The sequence below is a fragment of the Gallus gallus genome, chromosome 1, assembly GCF_016699485.2.
Source record: "Gallus gallus isolate bGalGal1 chromosome 1, bGalGal1.mat.broiler.GRCg7b, whole genome shotgun sequence".
NCBI lineage: Eukaryota > Metazoa > Chordata > Aves > Galliformes > Phasianidae > Gallus > Gallus gallus.
In genome coordinates, this window is record NC_052532.1 from 64,627,659 (window position 1) to 64,640,207 (window position 12,549).

At 36.0% G+C, this 12,549-nt stretch overlaps 1 protein-coding gene across 2 annotated transcripts in view; it reads left to right on the forward strand.

Annotated features, from left to right (window-relative positions):
- AEBP2 (AE binding protein 2) overlaps positions 1-12,549 on the forward strand; it is a 49,745-nt gene that overhangs the window by 32,042 nt on the left and 5,154 nt on the right. For both annotated transcript variants that reach the window (XM_040655917.2, XM_416415.8), the window contains exons 5-6: positions 5,217-5,341; positions 10,377-10,444. In XM_040655917.2, the coding sequence (XP_040511851.1) occupies positions 5,217-5,341; positions 10,377-10,444 (193 nt within the window). The remainder of the gene's footprint in view (positions 1-5,216; positions 5,342-10,376; positions 10,445-12,549) is intronic.

The following is a 12,549-nucleotide window of genomic DNA, read 5'->3' on the forward strand; positions in this document are numbered from 1 at the left end:
ACTTGTTTCATATCTGAAGTTTATCACCCTTCTGAGAGACATTCATGCTAATTAAAAAAAAAAAAATGAAGAACTTAGCAGTGGCTTTATATGTGATACGTATATAGTCTTGTAACTTAAAAGAGAATTCATACTGTTACTATATAATCTTTATCTTGGTATTCTTCTTGACTGTAAGCAACATGTGTTTTTAAGTTTAGAAATTTGTGCCTCTATGATGAAAGCATAATGCGTACCTTTATAGCTGTTTATATTAATGGTTAACAAATGGCTGATTTTTATTATGCAGATCTTGATGTTGCAGAATAATTCAAGATCACAGTAGCTTGCTTTCTCTTCTAGATACCCTCAATCATAGTCATCATTGCAGGAAGTTCCTCATTTAGAGATACAAAGCCAAATATATTTAACATGTCTCTGAAATATAATACTGCTATTCTGAAGCTACTTCAGTGACTTTTAAAGAACCTAAGATTGTATGTAGTGTTCACTTGCTTTTCCAGTAGAAAAGATGACGTACTTATTAACAACCATAACAGTTGAGTTTACTGGAAAGATACGTGAGATGTGGAAGCTTACTGTTGGTGAAATTTACATTGGGAATGCATTAGTTACATAAGACTTGGTGTTTTGCTTAGTAGGTTGCTGGTCAGAAGATTTTCATTTACTTCAGTAGGTGAAGTGTATGTGGAACTTAATAGTATTAAGTAAGACGGGAGACATCTTGGTTCAAAAATTATTTTAATATTTAATAGATTTAAGATGAGCTGAAGATATGGGATTGACACTCAATAAAGAGTTAATAAAACTGTTCATATGCGTTTTACAAATTGTTCCCTTTACTCTGCAGCCATTGAATGTTACCCAGGGATAAATCCTGAAAAAATGTTGCTCTATAAAACCAAAAGCAATATTTTGGTATTGGCTTTCTATTCTCCTCTGTTGACTTTCTATTCTGTGGCTGCCCTGGACTCTGCTCTTGGTGTGGGGATGGGCAGTAAACCTGCTTTCAGAAGGTGTGCCCAGGTAGAGCACCTCCTGCAGCAGGAGACGAGAAGACTGTACAGTATCAGGAAAGCTGAGGAGGAGTGAGAGTGTGGTGTGGTGAGAGGAGTGAGGTGCCCATTTGCTGACCTGGCCTACTCTCAAGAGGTTTGTTGTCAGCTAGGGACGTTGCCAAGAAACTACTGAGTCTTCTATTGCCCACTATTCTCCGCAGCTGTTATTTCATGTGGGCATTGAAAGCACTCAGGTGCGGTCTAGGGCATATCTTGAAGGACTGTGGTCCTTGGAGCAGCTTTAAGAGGCTCTGGACATATGGTCTTCTTTGATTCTACTGGTCGAAGGAAAAGGCTTTGACATGACCAGTTAAGTCTGGTTGAATTGATAAGTTTATGGCCACGGGACTTGTGTTTTAGCCATAGATTTGGCTGGTCAGCTGGAAAGCACCTGAAAAGCAGCACAAAGGAATTTCAGCCATTTTGTCCAACAAAACAGTTTCACTAGGAGCCCTGCTTAAGTGCCTCTATGCAAATGCAAAGAGCTTGGAAAAGAAAGAGGAGCTGAAAGTTTTAGTTAAGTCTCAGCCCTCCATCATGTCTCATTGAGGCCTGTGATAATTCACGTGCCTGGAGAATTTGGTGCTCTTGAGGAGGGACTACAGGGAAGGAGATGAAGTGGGGTAGCCCAGTGTTAGGGAATACTGTGACTGCATGGAGTTGGGCAGTGGTACAGAGAGGGTTGAGTCTTTCAGGGGAAAGGCCAAGGCGAGTAACGTTGATAATACGGTGAGAGTCTGTTATAGACCACCCAACCAGGATGAAGGCAGGAAATATTCTACAAGCAAGTATTGGAAATCTCATGCTCATTAGAATTGTTCTCATGGGGCATTTTAACTTCCCAGATGTCTGTTAAAAATCAAGTTGAGATTGTTGGAGTGTGTGAATGACTTCCTGACAGAGGTGGTAAGGAAGCCCACTAGGGAAAATGCCTCATTTAACCTGTGTGTGTGTGTGCAAACAGGGAAGGGCTTTTGGGTGATGCAATGGTTGAAGGCTAGCTTGGGCACAACAATGATGAAATCCTTGATTTTGATCCTTGGTGAAGTCAGTATGGTGATCAGCAGTATTATTGTTACAGATTTTTAGTGGGCGGAATAGGGTGACACCTGAAAGGTACAAGAGCAGTCTGACCCACTGTGCTGAAAGTCAGGCAAGGAGGGGAGATGAGTCTGGCTGAGCAGAGAGCTGCTTCTGCAACTCAGGAAGAAAAAAAGAATTGAGCTCTGGAAGAAGATGCAGACGTCTCAGGAGGACTGTAGATGTTGTTAAGCTGTGCAGGGAAAAAAAAATAGAATGGCCAGAGCCCATGTGGAACTCAATTTGATTACTGGAGTAAAAGATGTTAAAAATGCTTCTATAAATACATAAGGAGTAAAAAAAAAAAGATTGAAGTGAATCTCCAACCTTTATTGCATCTGAGAGAAAGTGTTGTGATAAAAGATGAGGATAAGGCTGAACTACCAAATGCCTTTTTTACTTCAGCCTCTATTAGTAAGATAAGTTTTTCTCAGGCTACTCAACCCCTTCAGTTGGAAGACTGATGGAGTGAAGTCCCTATAACCCGTTGAGAAACTGTATGTGCCTTCCTGCATGTTTTGAATGATCTTAAGGCAACGAGGCTGGATAGAATTCATTCAAGCATTCTGATGGACCTGGCCATAGTGCTCACCCTGCCTTTTTCAATAATTTATCAGCACTCATGGTAACTGGTAGGGTTCCAGTTGTCTGGAGGTTAGTGAACGTGACTCCAATTTGCAAGAAGTGTGGGAAGGAGAATCTGGGGAATTAGAGACCTGTCAGTCTGGCTTAAGTGTTAGGGAAGGTCACAGAGCAGATTATCCTGAGTATGATCACGTGGGACATACAGGACAGTCAAGAGATCAGAAGCAGCTAGCCTGTGTTTATGAGGGGCAGGTTCTGCCTGGCTAGTCTGGTCTCCTTCTATAACAAGGTGACCCACCAAGTACATGAGGTAAAGGCTATGGATACTGTTTACCTGAATTTTTAGTAAAGTGTTTGACACTTGGTGCCAAGGTGACAGCTCTTCCCAGTAAAGCAACCCAGCCCAGCCCTGCTCCAGGTGCGCACCCATTGCCCAGGGTGAGCCACATTTCTAGCTTAGCCAACTGGCACGTGGGCTGTGAGTTGGACGTGCCTAGGATATGGTTTAATGATGGTACTTGGTAGGTCAGGTTGGTGATTGGACTTAGCTTAATAGTCTTTTGCAACCTAGAGGATTCTATGAACTTATACGTTATACAAAGTATGTTACATCATAAAACTTCTTGTATTATAAAATCTTTGTTATAAATTCACAAACATTCATTTTATAAATATGGGTGAAGCTCCACAAAAGTTTCTGACATTTGATACAACAAACTGCCTAAATCAGCATTTGAATTTTTTCTGTAGAGATCTTCAGAATTTCAGATCAAAGGAAGATAGGCCTTTTTTCTTCCAGGGACAGATGAAAAGGTTGGAGGGCAACATGTTGTAAAATGCTTGGCATTCGAAGTTTCATATATCATACCTTTTACTGCTTAGATCTTCATAGTAATAATGAAATGTGAATCTTTTCTTTAGCCTGTTACTACATACAGTCCTGTGTTTTCCCCAAAAACTTAATTTGTATGAAGAAAGAGAGGTGGTAGTCCATGCACAAAAATATGACCCATACTCCTTTTTACTTGGTAGATTAATGGTTTCTATAAAAGAAATGCTTGCATCAGTGACCTTGTGCAGCGTGAGAAGTTACTACTTACAGGAAAACATTTCAGTGGGATGATTGCCTAATTGGCAGTATCCAACTGAGATGAAGACAGAACATAATGTACAGATGAATGCTTAACAACAATTTGTCCCCAGAGTGTAGAAAATACTAGTCTAAAGTGGAATTTGTAGTTTGTTTAGAAATAATGGGTAGACAATCATGATGAAAGGGAAGGTACAAGTTGTTTTAATTCAGGACAGAAGAATTGCACATAACTGTTTTTGCAGATTACAGGATGATATAGTTATGTAGTTTAACTACTATTCTTAGCTTTGTTTTCAGCATTGTACACTGAATTACTGCTCTCACATAAGATTTAAAAACTCTTAATGCTTTCATTAATACATTACTTATGTAGTTCTCCTACTGTATGATACAGAATATATTTAAAAATCTTTGAGATATTTCAAAGAGCGTACAACAAATGTGTGCTTAGTAGCAGTTATTTTCGACCAGAGTGCTCTTTAGGGTAGAGTTAACAGACCTTTCTTATGCTCCAGATTGGATTTCAGTATTTAAGTATTCAAGACTTATCCATAAAAGTCCTTTTCAGAATAAAAAAGGACTTTACCAGTGCATGCTGTTAATAGACTACAAATCCTTATTTAATTCTTTGTAGTGTTCCTCTGCAAGCAGTGTTTGTTCTCTTTGCAGCATCTCAGCATTCCGCTGGAAAGAACTTAATTTTTTTTAGTAATTACAAATCAGATCAGGGCAGGTGGTTTTTAATAAAGATCAGAAATAAGGTATGTCTTTTAACATATTGACTGCATGTGCTATCATGTTTTGAAATAGTTTATTACTATTTTTTCAAAGTCATAGCAGTACTACTGGAACTATTGACAGTGCTGTAAGGGTGCCTTGGCCAGTTAAGTTGTAAAGTTTCTGGGAACTTTATTGGGCTTTTTTTTTTTTACATTAAAATGGAACTCAAATTTATTAATAAAAGTTCTTGTTTTAGTTCCTTTGCACCGAGTCACCTTTTTGGTGGGTTTTTTTTTTGTTTGTTTGTTTTTGTTTTTGTTTAAGAAATGATAGCAATAGATGTTCCTAGATGTACTCAGAGAAAACAATGAATTTTTAATTGTGGAAGATGAGGAAAAAAAATTACTTCAAGGTTAAAAATGGAGCATGTGTAATTCATGTTTGTCAAAATAACTATTTCATCTAGAAGGAGTATGTTTGACTAAACTTAAATGGATCACTACTGTATGTTTGGGGACAGGCCGTCCTCTCAGTTGAGTTATTGTTTACAACTCTGACATAGTAGCCCTAGTTTTATAAAGCTAAATGGTTTACTAATGACACTTCAGATTTATTTACGTGCTTGAATGTATTAGAATGCTTTCAGCGGGTTCAACACTAAGGATCTCTTTTATTTCTAGCAAGACCTCATGACTTCTTTGATGCACAAACACTGGATGCTATAAGACATCGAGCCATCTGCTTTAACCTCTCAGCACATATAGAAAGCCTAGGAAAAGGCCACAGTGTTGTATTTCACAGTACTGTAAGTATTACTTTCATGGTTTGTTAGCTGCATCTCTGAAAATTATAGTGCTGTATTCCTGTTTGTAACATGTCTTTTAATCAGTAACAGTTAATTGTTTTTAAATAGTTGATTTATTCACTTCTGTTAGTAAATAAGTAGTAAATAATTTTTTTAAAATACTACTAGTAGTTGTTCTGTGTTTTGAATTGAAAAGCTTGCAGTGTTTCCCATCTGATACACTTGGGGAAATATCTGGCAGGCAGTATGTGCTGCAGAAAACATCCTAAATAAGAATGCAATTCCGATGGCATTTCCCCAGTTACAGTTCACAGTATTTATTTAACACAAGGAAGACTTTGAGGATAATTGTATAACTGATAGGTGTTAATGTGAAATTCATTTTTTTTTTTTAGTTTAAAAGATTGGAATACTGAATAAAAGCATTGTTCCTTTTTTTTTTTTAATAAAAAAAAAAAACCTTCCCACTGAAATAACAGTGAATTGCTAGGAGGCTAATACCAGGTGGGGAAATAACCTTGAGTCCTGTTTCTGTATCCTGTTGTGGATAGGATTGACATCAGTATTCATTTAGAAAAGGTTGAAAAATAGAGAAATAAGTACTGAATTTGAATACAGGGATCAGAATTTCAAAAAACATCATACCTCATGTTCTGTTACTGAATTGAGATGGAGTGCGTAAGAGGTAGAGACACTTCTTTTAAGAATAAAACAATTAAGGAGCAGTACAAGATGAGGAACTTTGTAAATGGCCAGACTAGTGCAAGATTAACTGCAGTCTAAGGAAGGAGTGGTGACTGCTCTCTTTTCGGCAGTGACTTTATTTGAACCAGCGATTAAACTATTGAACTGTCGTTCTCTTTCCATAAACAAAAGATGATTTTATATGCACAGAACTTAGCATTTCCTTCTCTTCCACAAGACTGATGGTAGTTACAAATCTCTGTAGCCTGTTAGACGTTTTTCCCAAAACATTAGTCCTGAACTTTATCTGCATTGAGCACACCAGCTGCGAAGGGAGATTTATAGGTGCCTTATTATGCTGCTGCTGAATTTAAACCTTGTTTTAGTTTTCCTGGCCAAGACTGAATTTTAAATTCTGTGAGGAAAGCATGTTGTCTTCCAGTTCACAGCTTGCTTTAATCTGCAGGGTTGTCCAGAGAGACTGTTAAGATGTGGACACTCACCTCTGGCTGTTGCAGTAACTCAAAAGGAGGTGGAATTAAAGGAAGGAATGTGCTCTTAAACTGATTTGAATTAACTTGGAGGAAGTACTGTAAACCTTTTCAGTTCATCTGTGCTTGTACCACTCAAGATGGTAGGGGGTTGATTAGGTCTGAAAACCTGGTCTTACTTATATCTCAGCTGTGGGAGTTGTTTCAGTGACAGAACTGTCACTGCAGTGACAGCTGCACAGTGTCCAGCTGTACACTGCACATTGCTACCCTAATAGCATGCCCAATTGTGCAGAGTTGCACTGGACATCACTTTACTGATGAGTCTGTTTAATATAAGAAAGATAATAGAAGCAGTCTTGTAGGTATGCATTGTTATACTGAGCTAATGGTCACCTCAGATGCAAGTAAAGACATTTAATTGAAAAGTATGGTATGGTTTCTGTGATCCACTTTCAAATGAAGAAAAAAAGGCATAGTTATCAGGGGCATGAATTCGAAAAGTGAAAAATCTGATCATAGAACTGCTGAAAACTGAGGTATTTATAGGCTTCTTTCTTGATTCATTATAAGAATGTCAGCACAGTGTAGTGTTTTACAGGATAGTTACCTTACTGAAAAAATAGGAATGTAAAGAAGCAGTCACTGTATCTCTTCTTTAAACCTTTAAATCTTCTTCATAGACATGGAATATTATAAAACAATCATCAAAGCCTTTTGTGGACGTCCACTTTTGATTTCATTATGTTCTTATTTTTCTGGTTAGTTTTTCTTATTGGAGTCAAATTATTGGTACATTGATTCTTTGTACTATCCAGTGGAAAAAGTCAAGCAATTTCTCTTTAACTTAAAGAGCAGGTATTAAACTGTTCTAAGAATGTACCTAGCATGTTACCCTCTATCTTTTTTTGTTGATAGGATTAGTTCTCTAAGATAACTGAGTATTAAACTGTTCTTTATACTTCTAACTTTTTTTAGAGATTTTAGTTCAGCAATCACATACACTGGTATTGTTCACACGTGTTTTGAAATCTTAAGCCTCTAAAACATAGTAAGTGAATAAACATGAAGGAGAGTGACATTCGTTTCTTTTTCCAGAAGAGGTCAGTAGAACTCCATTTCTGATTTGAGACAACTTTAAAGGTTTCCTGCGCAGAAATAAATGCAGAATGTTTTTTGTTTCAGGGACAGTGTATGAAATTTAGGTAATGCAGTAAGATTCTTTTTGTTCAAATGAAGCTGTATTGTACATACGTTCACTTGTTGAACTATATTTTTTAGTGTGAAGTGTAAGTGGATTTGAGTTATTTACAAAGTGACTTTAAGTCTGTAGAGCAACCTTATTCAGATATGATAGATATCTTCCATTTCAGTTGTAACTTTTGCAGACTTGGCCTTGATGATGTGAATATGTAGCTCAAAGTAGTGGTTCATTTTTTTTTTTTAATTGATGTTCTTTATCTGCATCATAACTATATTTCTGGCTGAAGCCTACCTAGGAAGTGGTAGAATGTTAGTTGTGCTAATTGTGGTACAAGTAGTGGATACGTTTTATGTCTTTTTAAAACACATCTTTAAACAATTTAAAATTTCAAAACAATTTCAAAATACATTTGGGAAGAAGCAAGACGTGTATATGTGCAGATTTCTGTTGTCTCCTAACAGAAAGCTGATGTGGTACTTGAATATTAAACAAAACCAGACATGTTCCCTATAAGGGATGAAGATCTTTGATCCCAGTCAAAAACATGTGAATTGCTGAGCTTTTGAGGATTTACAAAGGACAAGACAAGACAATGATATGAAGAACAGTCTGCAAAACTTGCATTGGTTCCAAGTGTATTTGAATGAAAGCATCCCTGGCTATTACCATCATAGACTTTTTAATATATAGTTAGCTCTTCTGCTATACAGTTTGTATTCCATACTGTTGAAAGTTACTTTCTCCTCTTCTTAAGCTTCTTTGTGTGTGTACAGAAGCTGTTGCAAACTCTTACTTCAATATTGATTGCTTGAAGATCTTGTTAGGCTTGAGGCTCCAACCTGGTCTTGAACACCTCCTTGGGTGGGGGCAGCCTCAGCCTGTTCCAGTGCCTCACCACTGTAATTGAAATCCACTCTATTATCATTTTAAATAATGTTACCCTTTGTCTTAGCGCTACAAACCCTGGTAAAGAATCTCTCTCCATCTTTCTTGTAGGCCTCCTTTATGTATCAGAAAGCTGCAGAAAAGTCCCTTTGGAGCCTTCTCTATATTAAACAGTCCCAGCTCTTCTGACCTCTCTTAATAGCAGAGATGTTTCAGACCTCCTATAGTTTTTGTGGCACGTATGACATCCTCTGGCATTTCTTACAGGCTACATTTCTCCAGTTTATCTGTAATTCAAATTACATGGTATCAAAAGCTGAATTTGTCATCAAGCTTTCCAACCACACGTCAAGATTAGTTGCTAATATGTTAAATGACAGATCCTAAAATTGGACCTAATTATAATGGGAATCTCCTTCTTTTGGAAGAACAGTGCGCTTACAACATTTTTTTTCTTCTTCTTTAACTTCACTAAGCCACTACAGTATACTGAGTTTAACATACCTTGATATTCAGTTATAGAGCATTACTTTGTTAGTTGCAGTTTATAGACTTAAGCACTTTAAGTTCCATATGCTACATTTTCGTTTAGCCTTTTTCATAAAGATGATTTGCCATCCACTGCGTTTCTATGCTTGAAAATTTCTCTAATGAATATTTGAAGTTTACCGTATCTACAGTGGCTGTGTGTAGAAACTTTGAAAGATTAAACAAGCATTATGTCAGAGGCACAAAAAGTGAGGGAAGTGGTATTTGAAGCAAATATCTCATTTTGTACAGTACTGTGACATGCAGAGCAAAGGAAACGCTGAGGATAAGTCAAACTGAAGAGGAAGCAAGTGGCTTTTTTTTTTCTTCCTGGGTACTGCAGTATTTTTTTATCTTTGGAATTGATGAATATATTTCATTTGGGTACAAATATTACTTTTTTTTTTATACTTTGTGTATTTTTACCTTTATATCTTGACTAAAGGTTGTAGTCAAGCTTCATTGTCCTACACCTGAAAAAGTTACTCTGTGAGAGCGTTTTGTGTGCTGTTGTGCTGTGAACTAGTGTAAGAAATGAGAGCTGCTTTCTCAGTTTCTCAACTGGAACCTTACAGGGGGAAGTGTATGTCCTGTGGATTGCCAACAGGTCTTTGTACTTGCCATTTATGTAACAGTAATAGCAACATGCTAAGGTCCCTCTTACGTGTGCATTAAACAGTCTCAGTAATACTGTAAGTTCTTCTAAGGAGCATTTGCTTCATTCAGTACTTAGTTATTCATTCCTTTTGATATCTTAAAGGTTACCTAGGAAGTTACGTGTATAATGTTTCCAGATGCAAAACATCTATGAGAGAATAATTTATTCTTATGTCATACTAGAATTAAACTAGAAGCTGCATTAGTTTCTCATATTTTCTATAGACATCTTGTGAAACAGTGTGAATGTACTTATAGAGGATATTGGTGAAACTCATCTAAGAATGCATGCACTTCAAATCTTTTGGAGTGGCTGCCTAAAAATTGGAACCCTTTATAAAGGAAGACTGTATATGATTCTTTTTCTTATATTATTAAAATATTACAGGAAAATAAGTGAAAACATTTAATCTTGACAAGAGTGGCTTGAATAATGACGTGCCTGTTCTGCTTATACATAGCATTAATGCAACTTTGAAGGATTGAAAGTTTGTGTTTTCTGAATGTCCAGTTGAAAATGAAGAACAATTCATTTGAGCAACAAATTTACAGATTTGATTTTAATAAATTATTCAACTCTTATCAGGTAATAGCTAAAAGAAAAGAAGATTCTGGAAAAATAAAACTCTTGCTTCATTGGACACCAGAGGACATGTGAGTATAATCCTAGTATGATAGGATGTAAGTGGAGTTTACAGTGGGGTAAATGAACTCTCCCTAAATTGTTATGCCTTTTTCAAATAATAAATAATCCAATTTTTGTTAAAAAGTAATCTAATTTAGAAACATTAAAAATGAATAGTCTTGTTCTGCATTTAATTGATTTTATCTGCTGATTGATTATATTTTATATTCTGATGCTAGCTTAGGTGAACTTTAAGCTGCAATTTTTTTAATGCATTTTGTCATTGTAGATATAAATAAAGGGGTCTTCTAATAATTGGCTGGCAAAATGATTCATATACATAAGAAAACGAATTATCCCAGTGATTTCTTTTTTTTTTAACCCACATTTACCACAATCCTCAAATATTTCTAGGCATTGAAAAATGTATACCCATCAGTATAATGATAGAACTAGAAGAATCTTTGCATAGAGTACACAATTGGTCCTTGAAAGTGTGTCTTACATTATTACTGCTTCTTTGGGCTTTCCCATTGAAGTTTGGAACACTATTCCAACATCTGATTACTTTTTCTCCTGTTGTTCCAAAGTTCTGTCCTTTTCCAAAAGAGTATGTGAGGTAGTACACAAAATAACGCCCTCAGGTAGGCTTGGGACATACTTAAATAGCTGAGATATCTCAGTAGCTCTTGCAAGTGTTTCGTGATCCACATTTTATACAGTTTTTAAGAAAAAAAAAATATATATATATATGTGTATTTAAAGGTAAGTGTAGTTATAGTAGATTTTCATTCTGGACTCCATGTCTGCATAAGCTCACATTGTTGAATACCTACATAATTAGGTAGGATGCACAGGTTTAGAAGTTCATTCTTAAAAGTAATGTTGGAAGATAGCTGTAAGTTAGTAAAACTTGTTATGGAGTAAGCTCCCTTATTTTCAACTTTCAGTTGAAGTTCCAGACTTTCAGTTGAAGTGAAGTAGTCACAGTTTTTGCAATTACTATATAGAACAAAGGAATCTTTTTAAATACAGAGCAGCCTTTTAAGTGATTGAGTTTGAAGGTAATGAAAAGCCTTAAAGTAATAATCTCTACTTTATCATTTGAAGTGATATAAATTACTCAGTTTTGTAGTGTCTCAGATCAGTCATGTGCAGTAGTGTGAACTTGACAGTATCAGTCCATAGTAGCTTTCATTTATAGAGGACTAGGATTGCTGGTAAATTACCTAAACAATGTGTGGCAATTTTAAAATGTCTGTAGCTTTTCCTGCTCTTTGCAGCACTTATGGACCCCAAGTTTCAATTAAACCTGGGAAAGAATAATTAAAATATTGTAGTATAAAAGTAAAGTTCTTTGCTGCCTTTTAGGACAGGTTGTTATACTATGTGCAGCAGTGTTCTGAAATTATTATCACTAAAATATTACAGATAAAGACAAAATATTACATTTTAAGAAGAAAGAAAAAGTATTAAAAACGTAACACTAAGAGCATGAGAAGAAAATGGGACTTTTGTTTCCTAATGTAGTGACAAAAGGTTTTTTTTTTAAACTCATGAATATATTCAAATGTTAGGTTTTCTGCACTGGGGAAGACAGGTTATTCATGAATGTACATCCCTGATAGGCGTAGGGTTGGTTGACAAGTTCAAAGTAATTATGTGTTTCATATTTCTTGCATTTTGGTTGAGTTAGGCAGAGAGTGTGCTTCCAGTGCTGAGTGACATAGTTGTGAATTATTTGGTAGGTTTAATTTCATCCTGATTAAGAACAGTTAAGAATAGAAAAGGCAAGATATTGTGGCTTGTCATCTCTTTGTCTTACACATGTCTTTGTCTTACGCATGTACGCACTTCAGAAAAGCTGAACGCACTCATAACCATTATTTTCCACTGTACTGAGCTGTTAGGCAGCCTTTCAGGTGGACCAATAGTAATAATTTAACCTTTTCTTCTGTGAGTCATTTGGAGAAACTGATAAATTGCTCCAAATTTTCTGTACATTACGTATTTTTGTAGGAGAACTAAATTACAGTCTTTAGCGTATTTCCTATAAAGGAGTGAAATAACACTTGAATTTTTTGGTGCAGGAATTTATTCTCAGTTTTTTCTTGTCTTTCTTCATATCTCCAGT